Source organism: Pelodiscus sinensis, chromosome 19, assembly GCF_049634645.1.
Source record: "Pelodiscus sinensis isolate JC-2024 chromosome 19, ASM4963464v1, whole genome shotgun sequence".
In the NCBI taxonomy this organism is placed as follows: Eukaryota; Metazoa; Chordata; order Testudines; family Trionychidae; genus Pelodiscus; species Pelodiscus sinensis.
The window spans coordinates 3,735,612-3,753,496 of NC_134729.1; the positions used below are offsets into that span (position 1 = coordinate 3,735,612).

Here is a 17,885-nt window from a genome sequence, read left to right on the forward strand (position 1 = left end):
GCCATGACACAACTGGAGGGGTTACGCTTGAGCAACGAGAAACCGGGGGAGAAGCGCCCCAGAACAGGGGCAGCCGAGTGGCCAAGACACTTGCCAGGAGCAGGGAGACTCGGACTTGGCTGCACACCCAGAACTGCACAGGTGCAGCCGCGGTGCTTAGTGAAGATAAGACGGGAGCCCTTGTAGCCAAGAAGGTAGGAGTCAACAGGGCGCCCTTGTAGCCAAGAAGGCATATTAGGGTGCAATAGGAGGAGCGTTGCCAGCAGATCTAAGGACGTGATTATTCCCCTTTATTCAGCTCCGGCAAGGCCACATCTGGAGAAGTGGGTCCAGTTCCGGGCCCTCCATTTCAGAAAAAATGTGGGCACATTGGGGGAGTCCAGCGGAGGGCAACCAAAATGATTCAAGGGCTGGAGCACATGACTTCTGAGGAGAGGCTGAGGGATTTGGGCTCATTTAGTCTACAGAAGAGGGAGGGGGGATTTGATGCAGCCTTCAGCTACCTGAAGGGGGGTTCCACAGAGCATGGAGCGAGGCTGGTCTCAGTGGTGACAGATGACAAAGCGAGGAGCAATGGTCTCAAGTTGCGGTGGGGGAGGTCTAGGTTGGAGATTAGGTACAACTATTTCACTAGGCGGGTGGGGAAGCTCTGGGATGGGTTCCCTAGGGAGGGGGTGGAATCTCCATCCCTAGAGGTTTCTAAGTCCCTGGCAGGGCTGATTGAGTTGGATTGGTCCTGCCTTGGGCAGGGGGCTGGACTCGATGATTCCTGAGATCTCTTCCAGCCCTGGGATTGGCGCAGCTCACCCACTTCCGAGAAAGTCAGGAGCAACGCCACTAGAAATGTTCCCGCCGGCACAGCACTGTCTACACTGCGTTGCTTGGGGTGGGGAGGGGGCGACGTCTTTATACCAACCCACGAGTCTCCCATGTGCCAGGTATGTGCCCTGGCCTCTGGGCTGCTGTGTGGTCTCTTCCTCCTTGAACATGGAACGGAACCAAGTTTCAAAGCCTCAGCGTTGCTCAAAAAATTGTGCCCTTCTCCGGCCTGCCCTGATACCGACCTGCCTGCTTCCACCGATGTCTTAGCCCAAGTGGGGCTCGCCCTGCTCACTAACTGGGCCGGGGAGGGGGGAGTTCTTAAAGCATCTGGTGCCAGCCCCAGTCAGACACCGGACGCTAGGTGACCCTGGACTCTGAGACAAGTCCCTGTCCAATTGAGGGATGCATTCTAGCTCGACCACCAGAGATGGGCTGGGTGCAGGAACGGCGAGATCCTTTGGCCTATGCTAAGCTGGAGGGCAGAGGAGATTAATTCAGTTGCTCCTTTCTGGCCTTCAAAATCCACAGAGCTATCAGTCGCGCTAGTTTTATATAGCGGCTAGGAGCTCCCTGCCAGGATCAGACCCTCACCAGCGGGAGTTGCCCAAAACAAAACAGCAACAACCACCCAACCATCGGGCCCTTGTAAATACGCACAAGAAATATATAACATGCTGCAGCTCAAGCAACAGCCTAAATAGCAGAGTTCCACGCTGAGTATTTCCACTTGTTAGAGATGAGTAACCCGGACAGCAAATTATGAGGCAAAAATTCCCCTAACTTCAGGAAGGCATATTTTGACTCCCTGTGTCTCGGCTGCGTTGCAGACTTTGGGGGCAGTGACTGAGAACAGCCCCTGTAGGGTGGTGACTGCCTCTTTGGGTGGACCTCACCCCCCCTGCATCCCACAATCAAAGATTCATTTCTCCAAAATCCCTGACAACACACACCCAGCAGCACCTCCACAAACACACACCAATCAAATGGCTGTGCAGTGGTTTGCACGTGAGTGCAACAAACTCACAGATGGAAAGATGCATATTGTGGCTTTCCTGCCCCCTCACACTGTCACACAGACTCACCAGTCCAACACAGATGTGCCGACTACAGCACGCGTGCTAAAACACTAGAACAAGTTCACTAACATGTCACCGCCTCACACGCCAATAGTGACTGTCACAGGTAGGTGCACATGCCCCAAATACACATTGGCGGTTGCATGACACAACGGCAGCTAAGGGAAGACAAACTAGATGCGCATTGACACACACATGCACAATGCAAAAAGCACCCACAATATGTGCCAACACACCCCGTAAACCCGCACCGATAAAGAAGGCCCAAGTGAGTGCGCTGTGAATAGCACGCTCACTGATCCCCCTGGTTTATACCCACAAACCCCCACATGACACACGCGCATCCCCGGAGAAAGTTGGGCCCATTGGGAAAGTGACAGGCCACACCACGCACCACAGAACAATCCTAGATCTCCACAGCTGGCTTCTCTGAGCCCTTCACTTTGCTCTCCATCCCCTGCGTGACTGGCAGGCGGGTCAGATGGCCTGACGCGGCAGAGGAGTCTGGCAGGGGTGCGGAGATCAGGATGTGTTTGGACGTGCGGACACTCGGGGTGGGCGGAGGGGCCCATCAGTCACAGCTGCTGGTCCAAGAGTTCAGCCTGGCTGGCTGAAGCTGCAGACTCATCTCCAAGGCTCAGGACGGTCACGGGGACAGGAGGGAATCGGAGGGGAGGGGGTGCCCAAGGCATGGTCTGCGGAGAGGAGATCCGAAAGGGGAGGGAGAGGTCTGGACTACAGACCTGTCTATCTGGGAGTAATGTGGAGGTCTTGGGCGGGAGGGGGGGGTTCAAAGAACATGGGGGGAAGGGATATTGACAACCCCCCCCAGCTCCGGGGGACAAAGAGAAGCAGAGCAGCGCGTAAGGGTTCGTGGCGCAGGGGCAGCACCGTGGGTGAAGAGGCATGTGAAGGGCAGAGGGTCTCGCTGGTTTTGGAGACGTGAGGATCGACCTGCCTGCCCTACGGCACCGCACGGCGGATGGGGAAACTGAGGCACGGAGCAGGGAACAGGCTTGTCCCCCCACAAGGTCACACCACCAGCCCGTGGCCGCGGCGGAACCAGAACCCAGGAGCCCGCCAGCCCCCAGTATGTTAACCGCCGGCCCCTCCCAGAGCCGGGGAGAGAACCCAGGATCCCTGGCGCCCAGGCACCCCGCTCTACCCCACCAGAGCAGACTCCAAAATCCAACCCCAAAGTCTAATCCCAAGCCCCTAACGCTGCCCCCCACGCCCTGTGACACCCCGCTCGCGTCTTCCCGGCAGGAGGGGGACCCTGCCTCTCCCCCACCCCTGCCACAGCGCCCCCAGGTGTCCCTGGAGCCAGGCAGAGTCGCGGGGGGAGGGGGGAGCAGCCGCCCCCCCCCGGCTCACACGTGCCTCCGTCCATGGGAATCTGGTGCCAGGCCCGGCCTGCCTGAGCTATTCACCCACAAATCCCCCCCCGCCCTGCCCCCGGCGCCCGGGATGGAGGTGACCCTCCCAGGCCAGCCCCGCACTCCCGGCTGGGGGGGGGGGCAGCTAAGGAGGGGGGGCTGCGATTCTCCTGCCCGCGCAGCACCGGGGGGGGGAGGGGAAACCGGGGCGGTGCTGGGGGGGGGCAGCGCCCTCAACTTCCCCAAGCACAAAGGCCGGGAGGGGGGGGCTGGCGAGCCGGGCCCCACGGCCAGCGGGGGGCCCCGAGCGGGGGGGCACGTGGGGGCGCCCCCCCCGGGAGGCCCTGCGCGGGGGGGGCGGCGCGGGCCCTACCTTCTTGCCGCTCTTGCCGTAGCCGAAGGCGGCGACCCCGGCCCGCGGCGGGACGGAAAGTAGCATTTTCCTCCGTGTGACGGGCCTGGCGCGCGGGGGGGCCGGGCTGCTGCCTGACGTCACGCCCAGGGAAGCCAGCCTGGAATCTGGGGCCGGGATGACACCCGGCCGCTGGGTCCTAGCGCCGGCCGGGCCCGGCCTGCCCAGCCAGGGGCAGCCCGGGGGGGTTCTAGGCGCGGGCGGGCAGAGGCGGAGGTTCTAGGCACAAACCGGATGAGCCTGGGGAGGTTCTAGGTGCGGACGGGCAGAGGCGGAGGTTCTAGGCACAAACCGGATGAGCCCGGGGAGGTTCTAGGCGCGGGCGGGCAGAGGCGGAGGTTCTAGGCACAAACCGGATGAGCCCGGGGAGGTTCTAAGCGCGGGTGGGCAGAGGCGGAGGTTCTAGGCACAAACCGGATGAGCCCGGGGAGGTTCTAAGCGCGGGTGGGCAGAGGCGGAGGTTCTAGGCACAAACCGGATGAGCCTGGGGAGGTTCTAGGCGCGGGCGGGCAGAGGCGGAGGTTCTAGGCACAAACCGGATGAGCCCGGGGAGGTTCTAAGCGCGGGTGGGCAGAGGCGGAGGTTCTAGGCACAAACCGGATGAGCCCGGGGAGGTTCTAGGCGCGGGCGGGCAGAGGCGGAGGTTCTAGGCACAAACCGGATGAGCCTGGGGAGGTTCTAGGTGCGGACGGGCAGAGGCGGAGGTTCTAGGCACAAACCGGATGAGCCCGGGGAGGTTCTAGGCGCGGGCGGGCAGAGGCGGAGGTTCTAGGCACAAACCGGATGAGCCCGGGGAGGTTCTAAGCGCGGGTGGGCAGAGGCGGAGGTTCTAGGCACAAACCGGATGAGCCTGGGGAGGTTCTAGGCGCGGGCGGGCAGAGGCGGAGGTTCTAGGCACAAACCGGATGAGCCCGGGGAGGTTCTAAGCGCGGGTGGGCAGAGGCGGAGGTTCTAGGCACAAACCGGATGAGCCTGGGGAGGTTCTAGGCGCGGACGGGCAGAGGCGGAGGTTCTAGGCACGAACCGGATGAGCCTGGGGAGGTTCTAGGCGCGGACGGGCAGAGGCTGAGGTTCTAGGCACGAACCGGATGAGCCCGGGGAGGTTCTAAGCGCGGGTGGGCAGAGGCAGAGGTTCTAGGCACGAACCGGATGAGCCTGGGGAGGTTCTAGGCGCGGGTGGGCAGAGGCTGAGGTTCTAGGCACGAACCGGATGAGCCTGGGGAGGTTCTAGGTGCGGCCGGGCAGAGGCGGAGGTTCTAGGCACGAACCGGATGAGCCCGGGGAGGTTCCAGGCTCGGATGGGCAAAGCCTGGAGAGGTTCTAGGCTCTAACAGGCAGAGCACAGGGGAGGTTCTAGGCACAAACCAGATGAGCCCAGGGAGGTTCCAGGCTCGGACGGACAAAGCCTGGAGAGGTTCTAGGCACAAACCGGATGAGCCCAGGGAGGTTCCAGGCTCAGACGGACAAAGCCTGGAGAGGTTCTAGGCACAAACCGGATGAGCCTGGGGAGGTTCTAGGTACTGGCGGGCAGAGGCTGAGGTTCTAGGCACAAACCAGATGAGCCTGGGAGGTTCTAGGTGCGGCCGGGCAGAGGCTGAGGTTCTAGGCACAAACCGGATGAGCCCAGGGACGTTCTAGGCGCGGGCGGGCAAAGCCTGGAGAGGTTCTAGGCTCAGACGGGCAGAGCACAGGGGATGTTCTAGGCACGGACACGCGGAGGATGGGGTGGTTCTAGGCGCGAACAGACCGCACCCGTGGAGGTTTTGGGCCCGGATGGACAGAGCCTGGGGAGGTTTTAGGCACGGGTGGGCAGAGGACGGGAGGTTCTAGGCACAAACTGGGTGAGTCCAGGGAGGTTCTAGGCTTGAACGGGCAACGCCTGGAGAGGTTCTAGGTTCAGACAGCCCGAGCACAGGGGCGGTCCCAGGCACGGGCAGGTAGAGCCTGGGGAGATTCTAGGCATGGGCGGGCACAGCACAGGGGAGGCTCTAGGCACAGATGGGCAGAGCCCGGGGAGGTTCTAGGAGCGGATGGGCAGAGCTCGGGGAGGTTGTAAGCACAGGCAGGCAGGGCGGTTGTTGGCACAGATGGGCAGGTACTAGGCATGGATGGGCAGAGTCAGGGGAGGTTTTAGGCACCAATGGGCAGAGCACGGGGGAGTTTCTAGGCACAGACAGGCCGGGGGTGGGGAGATTCTAGGCACAGATGGGAAGAGGGCAGGGAGGTTCTAAGCATGGACAGGCCGAGCCCGGGGGAGGTTCTATGCATGGACAGGCCGAGCCCGGGGGGTTCTAGGCAAGGCCAGTGAAGGCAGGGAGCGCATGGTCAGCGGTGCCACCACATGGGCAGGGTTTGCAGTGGGAATCAGGCTACAGGAGGTATCTTGCGCCTTGGGTTTAGCTTGACCCCCCAAAAGGCCTCTGAGCCCTGCTCCAATGGGGTCCCCCTTCATGAACTCACCCCTCGCCCCGGCCCTGGGTTAAGCACTGGGGAGAGCACCCCTGTGCCCTGCCCTGCCCCTTGATGCACAGCGCCCCCTAGTGTCCAGCCTGGGCAGCCAGGGGAGAGCTCCCCCTGCTGAGCCCCCTTGCCACTCCCCCTGGAGCACAGCGACCCCTAGTGTCCAGACTGGGCAGCTAGGGGAGAGCTCCCCCTGCTGAGCCCCCTTGCCACTCCCCCTGGAGCACAGTGACCCCTAGTGTCCAGACTGGGCAGCCAGGGGAGAGCTCCCCCTGCTGAGCCCCCTTGCCGCACCCCCTGGAGCACAGCGCCCCCTAGTATTCAGCCTGGGTTGCCAGGGGAGAGCTCCCCCTCCTGAGACCCCTGCCCCCCTGGGGCACAGCGCCCCCTAGTGTCCAGCCTGGGCTGCCAGGGGAGAGCACCCCCAACCTCCTTAGCAGCATGGGGGGGCACTGAGTGCCAGAGGAGTTGCCCCCTACTGAACCACCACTCTGCTCCCATCCATCCTGACCCAGACCAACCCCGCCAAGCTTGGGTGATTTGGAACAGGTGGCTGCTGGCCAAAGCCCAGAGTCACCCTGCACAGGGCCAGCACATGGGGCCTGGGGAGGGACGGGTGGGAGCAGGGCAGCACCCCCTGCTGGAAGTCCCGGCCTAACATCCCTGGAGAGAGGGGTGTGGCCTCCAGCTGGGGGGGGGGGGCTACTACTGGCAGGAAGAAGGTCACCCCAGTATCTGCCACCCCCCCAAAGAGTGGCCCCCCTAAAGTGGGAGGGGCCGCGTGAGATGCTCTCAGCGTCACCCCCTCTGGGCTGTGCTGAGCCGCGCTGCCCTGTCTGGGTGTTGCCTTGTGAGTCCTTCTCATGAGTCACCAAGGGCTGGGGAGCATGGCAGAGCTACAGCTCCCCAGCCCTTCTCTCTGTAGCGGAGGATCATAAGGGTCCACCCAGGCCCAGGCCCCCAGAGATGGGGAGACCCAGCTCAGGATGGGGAGAGATGGACTTAACCCTTCCCATGCTGCATGGGAAGCTGGAGTCCCACCCAGGCACCTGCCTCCCCAGCTGCTCCGGCTGCTTGTTCCCAAGGGCCCCTGATTTCTCAGGAATCATTTGGTACCCACCACTCATCAGCTCAGTGGGGATCGGCCTGGCACCACCATTGCCCTGAGTCTCCTAAGGCCCACTCCTGACTCGACACCACCCCTGGCTGACCCCCCCCCAGCTCCCTGCATGGCTGTCTGCTCAGTGCCCCATGCCAAGCGTGGGGTCACTAGGAGCTGCAGAGAGCACTTGTGGGGCCGGGCCTGGAAAATCGGGCCCTGCATCTCTCTGACATCTCCGGACCTGGGAGGATGGGCTGGAGCAAAAGGGGCAGGGAATGGGGCCTTTCCCCTCGGGGGGGGGCAGCTCTGATCCAGCCCCAGGACAGGGCCTGGCTGGGGTGGGGTGGGGGCAGGATATGAGGCACAGGGCCTTTCCCCTCTGGAGCAAGCTGGTCTCCAGTCCACACCCATCTCTGCTTGCTGGGAGACTGTGGGGGGGGGGGGCAGCCAGGCTGGGAGCCCCCCCGCTCGGTGGGTGCAGAACAGAACACAAGAGGCTCCCCCGGGGACAGGACCCCCAACCTGACCCTTGCGCCTGGAAGAGCTTGAGGTTCCATGGGGCAGATGATTCCAGCTCGTGGGGCTGGACTTCCCCCCGAGAGTCTCTTGGGTCACTGCTCTATGGACCAGCACCTGGCGGCGGGAACAGCCTCACGCCAAGGGAGGTGGAACCCAGCCCCTGCGCCAGGGCTAGAGCAAACAAAGGGCCCAGCTGTGGATGCTGGCGGGGAGAGGGGCAGGGAACCCTGGGGAGGCAGCAGCCAGGTCCCAGGGGAGCTGAGCTGCAGTGAAGAGCCAGAGCCAGACGCCTGCCAGGGTGAGCTGAGAAGGAGAGCGAGAGAAAAGTATGTAGGGATGGAGGGGTGGGGGATGAGCAGTGAGGTGGGGATGGGGGATGGGCTATGGGGGGGGTGAAGAACTAGAGGGAGATGAATAGAGGGATATGGATGGGGGCTGGAAGGATAGAGTTGGGGGTGGAAATTGGGGAGTCAGATGGATTAGAGGGTGAGTGGAAAGTTCTTCCCCAAGGACAGGGAATCAGCAAGCCTTATCTGACAAATGGGGAAACTGAGGCATGCAGGGGGATTGTCCCAAGCTCACCCAGTGCGTCAGTGACAGAAAGGGAGAATCCAGCTCCCTCTGCCTCCTCTCGCTCCGCAGCCCCCACTTTGAGCCCACGTGGGTACGAGGGGTGACCTGGAACCTAGGACTGGCCCTACTTAGTCCTTCAGGGTGACCAGATTCCAGCTCAGGCCACCTGGGACTGGATCCCAGGCCGCGATTTCCCTGCAGCTGCCACAGGTGAAAGGCCAGGGACCCACCTAGCCTGCAGCAAAAGCAGGTAGATGCTCCACCTCTCCTGCCTGAGAAGCCAGGGGAAAATCTGGCCTGGAGTGAGAGGTCTCATGCCCGGGAGCGGATCTGGGATGCCTTGGGGATGAGAGGACAGGCAGATCAGGTGGGGGAGGTGGAGAACGCCCCTGAGGCAGAACGGGCCAGGAGGTGGCGTCCCCTCAATTGGGCCTCGAAAACAAAGCAACTCAGCAAAATGCATGCAAATGTATGTGCCCATTAGACGATGCCTCTCAGGCCCCCAATTTGGATCATTCCCCCCCCCCCCCCAACCCAGGTGGGAGGGCAGGATTGTGCACCCCTTCACTGGCTAGGCCCCAGGAAAATGGCGCACGGGGTGGGGGGGCCAGCTGGGGTCAGCGGTGCATTCCTGGGCTCCCCACGCAGCTGGCCAGAGCTGGGAAACCGGATCTCCCCACATACACCAGGCCGGACCCTGAGCCAAGGGCCGGATTGTTTGCAAATTCCTCACATAGCTCCCGGGCGAGGGGGGGCAGGGAAGAGGAAGGAGCTGACATGGGATCCGGGAGGCCCCATAAGGGGAGGCAGGATGGGGAGCCCCCCCCAACACAGGATCCTGGGACACCCAGTTCTCTGTCCCGTGTCCATCTCTCCCAAATGAGACTTTCTGGGATGCGAGGGAGGAATAAAACCCCATCCGGCCTGTGTAGGGTCACTCCTACCCCAGTCATGGAGTCCGGGCTGCTCCAAGCCTCAGGTGAAACCAAATGTTCTGACAAAGTGGGGAAGGGGCTGGACCTATTTACAACAAGGGGCCGCAAAGCTCAAACCCATCCGTGGGCCTGGGAGCTGCTGGCAGATTTGGGGGGGAGGGGGACCCTGCAAATCTGGGGAGGAGGATTCCAGGGGCTCCCCACTTCTCTCCTCTCTGGAGAGGGGTGACATGGGGGCAGGTGAGGGGTGGAGCCGGGCAGCAGCAGGTGCTACACTGGGGTGGAGCTGGGGCTTTGGGACCCAGCTGGGACGTGGCCGCCCAGCGGGAGGAAACAGGCTGGGACCTTGTTCCCTGCAGATGTGCTGGACAGAAGCCAGCCATTCAACAAGGGCCTGGCGGGGCAGGGAACATGTGGCCAGAGCCCAGGCTGAGCTCCAGCAGGGCCAATCAGCTACAAGGGGGGGGGGGGGGGGGAATGCACACTGCACTGCCCCCATCTGGCCAAGGCTGGGAACTGCACCCACAGGCTCCCATCAGCGTACCCAGATTTGGGGGTGGCAATGGGGCTGTATCTTAGTGGGGGAGAATGTCTGGGCTACAGCAGGGTCAGAGCGAATCCCCCTGCACGGTTTCCCCTGATGGGCTGGGGGCCCATTGACACACGCCCTGCCTGAGTCCAGTCCAGAGGGGCACATTATGGAAAGAACTCCAGTCCGGGATTTCCCTGCCACCATTCCAGGCGGAGCCTTCAATGCAAACTCCACCTCCTTCCTGAGCCTGAACATTCTCTTACAAAGGGGAAGGGGGAAGACCTAAACTGGATCCACACACCCAGCTGGAATGGACTGTGAGCCTAGGACATCAGCTGTGCCACTCAGCAGGAGAGGCAGCGAGGGCCAGTGGGTAGAGCACTAGAGTAGGACTCAGGGGGCAAACAGTACAGGGTGTGGTGTGTGCTCCTCTTCCAGATAGGGAAAGGCACAGCCCCAAGGCCCCATGATCCCACCCCAAAGAGCTGCCCCCTCCTCCCTGCAACCCAAGGCACACCAGCCTCTGGGCTCTCACCTACTGAAGGAGGAACACTGCCACCTAGCAGGGTGTCGGCTATGCCCCACCTGGTCAACAGGTGATTTACAAACGGCCACACCCAGTCAAGGCCAAAGATCTCTCCCCCTCCATGAGCAGCTCTCATGCTTCTTGAACCTGGCCTTCACAACCTCCCCTGGCAAGGAGTTCCACAGGTTGATCGTGCATCAAGCGAAGAGGTACTTCTTGCTTTAAACCTGCCTGCCTCTTGGGGGGTGTTCTGTGGAGGGCGTGTCCTTCCATGGGGTAGGCTGAGGGAGATCGGGAGAGCTCAGCAGCGAACCTACAGCCTGCCCCTCATGGGGCAGCCCTGAAATTGCTAAGGAAAGGAAAGATGGTCTGGCCATGAAGGCACCCAGAACTCCTAGGGTCCCCCCACTTCCTGGGATGGGGATGGGGTAATTGTCGACCTGGTTAAGAGGAAGAGGGTGAGGATGGGGAAAGTCAATTAATACCAGGTACGGTGAAGCCCAGATGCCATTGGCATCACTAACGAACCAAAGGCAAGTGAGCTGTCAGCTCTTCTCTTCCGCCTCCCCCCTCGAAACGTAAAATTCACCAGCAGAACCAAGGAATCACACAGTCTGGGGCTGGGTCGGGAAGGAGCTGGTTTACTGGCAAGCTGGCATTGAGGCAGCCAGCATTTACATGCGCACGAACCGGGAGAATTTCGGAATTGCCCAGCACTGTGGTGTGAACATCTGCATCTGGGTCCCATGAACCACACACAGCCCAAGCCAGATGGCCGCACAATTTTTACCCACGTGTTGTTCCTCTGCATCAGGCCGAGGGCACGTCTGGTGGGGAGGGCAGCGTCCCTCAGGGGACAGAGAACGGAGGAGAAGCTTGGTAAAGGTGTGTTATTGTAGGGTTGCAGGAGCCGCTCCCCGAGACCCAGAGTGATTACCCCTCTGGATTCCTCACCTCGGTCCATCTGCCCCAGCATCCTCCCTCAGACAGCGGTGAGAGGCAGATAACCAAGCTGCTATGAAATCCCCGTTCTAATCGCTAAGGGCACGTCTATACTAGGAAACTATTTCGAAATAACTAAAATCGATTTAATAACTCCCGACATAACGAAATCGAAATAGCGTGTCCTCACTACTGGGAAGCCTCAAAATGAGTCCGAGGCAGGCTCCCTTAATGTGGAGGCGCTACCTCGGACTTAGAGCTCCAGGAAGCGTTGGGGAGGAATTCGTTTGAATGACTCTGGGGAGTTGTTATTTCAAAACAGCAGCCCCGGAGCGTCCACCCGACCACTCTTTTGGAATTAGCGTTATTCCTCTAAAAAAGCGGCCTGTTATTTTGAAATAATGGGCTTGGTAGTGTGGACGCTCCGCTTATTACTTCAACCTAAGGGGGGTTATTTCGAAATAAAGCCCTAGTGTAGACCAGGGCTAAGAGAATTAATCTAAGAATCAATTAAGACTCAATCAACTGGACTAAGCATGACATTTTACCTCCCTTCCAAAAATCTGTCAGCATCCGCTCTGTTGCTCAGTCTATTCCTGTTCTCCCTAGAAATGTCTCATCCCTCTGTGAGCCTTGCTAAATTCTTAGTCTCCATGGCATCATGTGGCAGAGAGTTCCACAGGCTTCCCTTCTTTCTCCCCTTGAAAAAACAGCCAGCGACGGAGGTTCTGCTTGTGATGCAGAGCTGGAGAACCTGCAGAGAGCAGAAACCCACGGTGCTGGGTGCTGAACGCACCTCTAGCGAGAAAGAGTTAATTTCCCAAAGGAGTTTACTAGTGACCAGGAAAAGGGATTTGCGCAAAGGCAGGTCTCCAGTGCTCTAGCTACTAGGCCATGCTGCTGCCACAAATTAAAAGGCCTTTCAGTCTCTCTTTCTAGGCCATTTATTCCCCCCTTCCCCTGGGAAGGCTCCAGGACAGTGCTCCCTGAAATCTGTGTGCTCATGTGGCCCCTCGGGAGAGGTTCATATGCCGCCCATCCCCCAGCTAGGTTTGTGTTTCTACTGGTGGTGCACATTCGCACGTGCCTCAGTGCACATAACAAAATGTATTCTGCACATGGCTGGTAAAAGTCCACACGTGGGTGGAAAAGACAAGCAGGAACATTTCTCTGGGACGGGGGTGGTGGCATGTCATACATTAGTGTCGAGGCTGGGAGGCGAGCCAAGTGATGGGGGGGCTCCACCATGCTAACCCGCATTCTCGGGCTCTCCCCTCTGCCTTTCTGCATCCAGCTGCTGTCTCATCTTGTGCCCGGCCTGTGAGCTCCTTGGCGAAGGCCCCTTCTCTCCACTGGGTGTCTGGGCAGCGCCCAGAGCAATGAACCCCTGGCCAGCAGCCCTTTGGCACTACCCTAATGCAAATATCTGGGGGGCAGACAGGCCATCCCCCACGCACTGAGCAAAGCGGGGTGCCAAGTACGTGGACAGAGAGGGAGCCGGGCGGGGCCGTCCCAGGAGCAGAGATCTGACATGGGGCGTGGGAAGTCTGTGGGCTCTGAAAAGCAGCAAAACCTGTCGCCACCGAGCAGGGAAGAGAAGGGGGCCTGGAGATGGGGCGGTAGGGCTGGGGGGAGGGGAGCAGGGCCAGGGAAGTTTAGGGTCAGGAGGGAGAGCTGGGGGTGCTGCCTGGGTCCCAGAGGCGGGGTGTGGGCAGCTGGGGCACGGGGGCGTTGGGTCTGCCCCAGTGAGGCTGCTCTCACGTGGGTGGGGTGGGGTGGTCTGCCTGTCTCCCCCTTGCTGGGAAATCAGGGATTGAAAAGCAGGGATGCACCTAGCCCCCCCTTGATACCCCCTGGCAAGGACCCCCCCCCCCCAGCAAGGCAGATTCAGTGGGGCAGAGCAAGTGGGGGGCACACTGCCCCCCGGGGAAGGATACCCCCAGCACGGCCCCTCCCCCAAACATCTTAGCTCCATGGCAGCTCCCCCATGTGATTGACAAGGAGACCGGAAGGAGGGGGGGTGTCATGGAGTCCCTCCCTCTGTTTCCTATTGGACCACAACATGTGTCAATCTCCCCCCCTTCCCAGGGCCATTGACACGCGGCTGCGCCCAACTCTCTTAAAGGGGCAGGAGGCCTGGCTGGGGCTGCCTCCCCCCCCCATGCAGTCTGGTCCAGGCGGAGGGGGGGATCCCCTCTCCTGGGCATGCACAGCCAGTGGCGCTGAAAGAGTTTTGGAGTGGGGGTGCCGAGCTGCACCCCTCTTCCTCCCCTGCCTGCACTGAACCCCCTCGAACTGGGGCCAGCAGCTGAGCAGGCTCTGGGCCTGGTGGGCGGATAGGACCCCAGGTGGCAGGGGTGTGCAGCTGGGATGCCCAAAACCCTGGGGTGCTACAGCACCCCCTGCACCCTGATTTCCCATGCCAATGGGCACTGCCCAAAGTGCGAGGAGGCAATGAACAGCTCCCAGCCGCAACAGAAGGATCAGTTGGGGGGTGCACTGGGATGGGTTCAAGGTGTCCAGGAGACTAGCTGCAAGGTGCTGTGCAGGGGGGTTTCTCCCCCCAAGTCAGTTTAATCCCTGGCCCTCAACATTCAGGGTCACTTTCTCTTTCTGGGGCTCACATCAGTGCCCACTAACCATATACCAATATGACTCCATGTGATGGCACGCACACAGAGACGGGGCCAACCCCCCACTCTGCCCTGTGTACCCGGAGCCTGTGTGCCATCTCCCCCCCTCCCCCCTGTGTATATCACCAGACACAGGAAGAAAATCGGAGGGATAAAGACGTTTAGGAGCGTCGTCCGTTTCTCAAGACAATATCCAAGGCGCAACAGAGTCACCTGCTGCCATGGGAGGAATAGGACGAGGCCACCGTGGCTCTGATGAGTTGAAAATCAAAAAAGCACCCTACCAAAAGTGGAAACACAGACTAGTTGTAAAGGAGGCGCAGGAAGGACTAGCCAAGCCTGCAGGAAAAGGCCAAACAAGTTACACCTGGCAGGCACTCAAAGGCGGTAAGTGGTTCTTTAAATATATCGGGAGCAAGACGAAGGAAAGTGGAGGTCTTCTATTGAGCGGGGAAGAGAATAACGAATGCCTTCAAGAACGGGGAGGCGTTTAATGCACCCTTCGCTTCAGCCCTCACTAAAGAATAGAGGCCAGATGCGCAATAGAATGAATAACAAGTCCGCATAGGGAAAGCACAAGATACGGAATATTTAGATGAGTTCAATGTATTCAAGTTGGCAGGGCCTGATGAAATTGTCTTAGCAAACTGGCGGACGGGGGAGATCCCAGAGGACTGGAGACGGGCAAACACATCTACCACCTTTGAAAAAGGAAAACAAAGGGGGACCTGTGGAATTTTAGACAGGCAGCTTAACTTTGAGATTAACCCAGCTGTTTCGAAGCACGCAGGGGTTAATGGATCTAAGGAATAACCGGCATGGATTTGTCATCATCAGTCCATGCCAAACCAGCCTCATTGACAGGATTCCTGGCCTAGTGAATGGGGAGGGGGAGCAGTAGATGTGATACAATGTTCCCTCTAAGCGGAGTGCTTAGGCGGACACCCAGGAGAGATTCAAATTCCGCCCGGCAGACTTGCAGAGCACCCACAGCCAGGGTTCCCTCTAACTTTTTCCATCCATGGGCAGAATAAATTTTGCTCTCTGTACCGAGGCACGTGCGGCTGCGTACCACCAACAGAAACACATGCTGTAGGTGCTCTGCTAATTAGCTGGGCGGCACCTGAATCTCTCCTGGGTGGCCATCCAAACGCTCAGCTTGCAGGGAACACTGCCTGCATCATCTACTGCTGGCAGCAGGTGTTTCTCCTGGTGGTGCACACGCATCCATGTACATAGCAAAATTTATTTCACACATGGATGAGGGAAAAACTTAGAGGGAACATTGGTGATCGAGCTTGATTTTAGTAAGGTTTTGGCACAGTCCCATGTTCTCGTAAGCAAACTCGGGCAGTCCCATCTGCATTAAATGACTAGGTGGGCTCACAACTGGCTGAAAGGCTGTACTCGGGGGTAGTTACCAATGGCTTGCTATCAACCTGGAAGGGTGTATCTACTGGGACCCCCCAGGGGTCAGTCCCTCTCAGGCCTAGTACCATTCAATATTTTCATTAATGACTCAGATAACAGAGAGGAGAGGATGCCTATGAAATGTATGGATGCCTGCAAGCAGCGAGGGGTTGCAAGCTCTTTGGAGGGCAGGGTTAGAATTCAAAGCAACTCTGACAAATCAAGAGACTTGGCCTGAAACGCACAGCTGCACAATGGGGAACTGCTGGTGGTAGCACCCCAAAGGGTTACAGCGGAGCCCAAGCTGGGTACGAGCCAGCAATGCGAGGCAGCGGCAAGGGAAGCGGATATCATTCTGGGCTGATATTACCAGGATGGTGCATGTGTGACACAAGAGGGAATTGTCCTGCTCTACGCCACACTGGGGTGGCCCCAGCTGGAGAAGTGAACATAGGAACGGTCACACTGGGTCAGACCAAAGGTCCGTCCAGCCCAGTATCCTGTCTGCCAACAGTGGCCAATACCAGGTGTCCCAGAGGAAGTGAACTGAACAGGTGATGGACCCCACTGACCAGGGAGCTGGGATTAGAGATGTGAAAGGTTAACTGGTGATTCTTACCAGTTCTAGTTAACTGGCGTGGATAGGGCCGGGGTGGAGTCTGTTGGGGGGGCCCCTACAGCCCATCCCTCCTTTTAACCAGGTAAATTAAATGGGATTTTTACATCCTTAGCTGGGATGGCAGAGGCTGTGGGCTGGGAGTGAGGGGCACTGGCAGAGCTGGGGAAGCCCTGGTGGCAGGGGGACTTTGGGGAGGGAGGGGCACCGGCAGGGCTCGGGGAGCCCCCGGCTGAACTAGGCTGGAAGGGGGCTGTGGGTCAGGAGTGAGCCAAGGGCTGGGCTGGCAGGGGCTGCAGGCCGGGAGGGGCATCAGCAGAGCTGGGGGGAACCCCGGGCTGGGGGTCAGGAGTGAGGGGCACCAACAGAGCTGAGGTGAGCTGTGCTGGGCTGCAAGGGGCTGTGGGTCAGGAGTGAGGCACCAGCAGGGCTGGGCTGGCAGGGGGCTGTGGACTGGACTGAGGGGCGCCAGCAGTGGCCCTGGCCTCCCACGCCTGGCTTTCAGAGGTGCCTCTTTCAGAACAAGCTGGTCACAAACCTGTTGCTCACCAAGAGGCCTTTGAGAGGCAGGGATGCGAGCTGCCGGCAGGGAGCAGCGTTGTGCAAGGCCAGGCAACCCACCCCCCCTTCCCTCCAGGTCTGCGCTGCTGTGACCACACAGCAGCAGGGCTGAGGCTCAGTCATCATCTGCCAATGGCACCGCCCAGCTCTTAGGACTCCCACTGGGGTGACTTCAGTGCACGAGGCGCCAAGGGCCCAAGCCTCACTCACTGCCTCCCCAAAGAGCATGGGGTCGGGTAGGTGGGGCAGAGGGACTCCATATCCAGCCCAGGGTTAGGGAGTCTCCGATACCCAGAAATCCGCAGCTCTCACTCTGGCCTCTGCATCTCTCCTAGGGCACCTGGCCATTGCGAGGGGCTGGGCGGCAGATGGTGGGGGGCAGCTCTTTGTGAAGGACCGGTCACAAGGCAGCCTGGGGGGGTGGCAAGGGCCACGTCACGCGCCAGGAGCTGGTAACACCAGGAAGTCAAAAACCCTCACTCCCCTGCTTGCTCTTCAAACACCTCAGCTCTTTGCTGGGGGGGGGGGGGGGGGGAGTTGGCAAGGGGCACCTCCCCCCCCACCAAGGCGTGAGCATGTATCCTAGAGCATTCCAGCCTGAGCTCCTGGGCTACTTTGCCACTGGTCCCCTCTTGCCTGCCATGGGGGACCAGCCTCCAGGGGAACCCAAGTGTGTTTTGTTTCACCCCCTGCCTGGTGGTATCTCTCCCACCCAACCCCCACAGATCCCAGGAATGGAGGGACTGGGGACGGATCCTCCCTGGAGGATGCTGCCCAGTTCAAACCTCTGGAAACAGTAAAGCTGTTGCGGGGGGAGGGGGGGCGGCCTCACGCCACCTGCACGTGGGCACAGGATCCGTCCAAGAGATGCTGGCAAGCACAGAGCTGAGGGAGCAAGGCAGACTCCCAAGGGGTCTCACGAGACCCTCTGCGTGGAAACATCTGAGCCCTTCGGCAGGGAGCTCTGCTCCGGGCACTCAGCCTCCCGCTGCAGGGACCCAGGCTGATGTTTCATACCGAGATGGGCTTTCGTTCAGAAGCTATTTGGGGGATGCTCTCTGGCCAGTGCTATCCAGCTCAGCTGAGACAAGCACACCGGGCCCCCCGGGCAAGGAATCTAGGGCTTCCCTTCACTGCACAGTCTCCCTGGCAAGGAGTAGACTGGCAGGACAGGTTCTAAACAGATTCCTGCCCCCCATGTCCAGAGTGCCCCCCCCCCTTCACCTCACACGCCTCTGGTGCTGCTGTTGCTCTGCAGCCCAGCCACGCTGCAGGTTTCCCAGCCAGAACAACCCAGCCAGGTTTGGGTGCCAATTAGGGAGCGCCCGTTTTCCCTATTAGCCCCCTCACAGCATGCCGCATCGGCACAGAGAGTGGGAACAGGCCGTGC

At 60.1% G+C, this 17,885-nt stretch overlaps 1 protein-coding gene across 2 annotated transcripts in view; it reads right to left on the minus strand.

Moving 5' to 3' along the window:
* The window catches only part of LOC102464094 (RNA-binding motif, single-stranded-interacting protein 2), a 29,386-nt gene extending 25,581 nt beyond the window's left edge, over nt 1–3,805 (minus strand). Inside the window, exon 1 of one of the 2 annotated variants that reach the window (XM_075901863.1) lies at nt 3,648–3,805. In XM_075901863.1, the coding sequence (XP_075757978.1) occupies nt 3,648–3,713 (66 nt within the window). In that variant the 5' untranslated portion in view covers nt 3,714–3,805. The remainder of the gene's footprint in view (nt 1–3,647) is intronic. The other variant, XM_075901862.1, reaches the window with a different exon arrangement.
* Nucleotides 3,806–17,885: the final 14,080 nt, after the last annotated feature.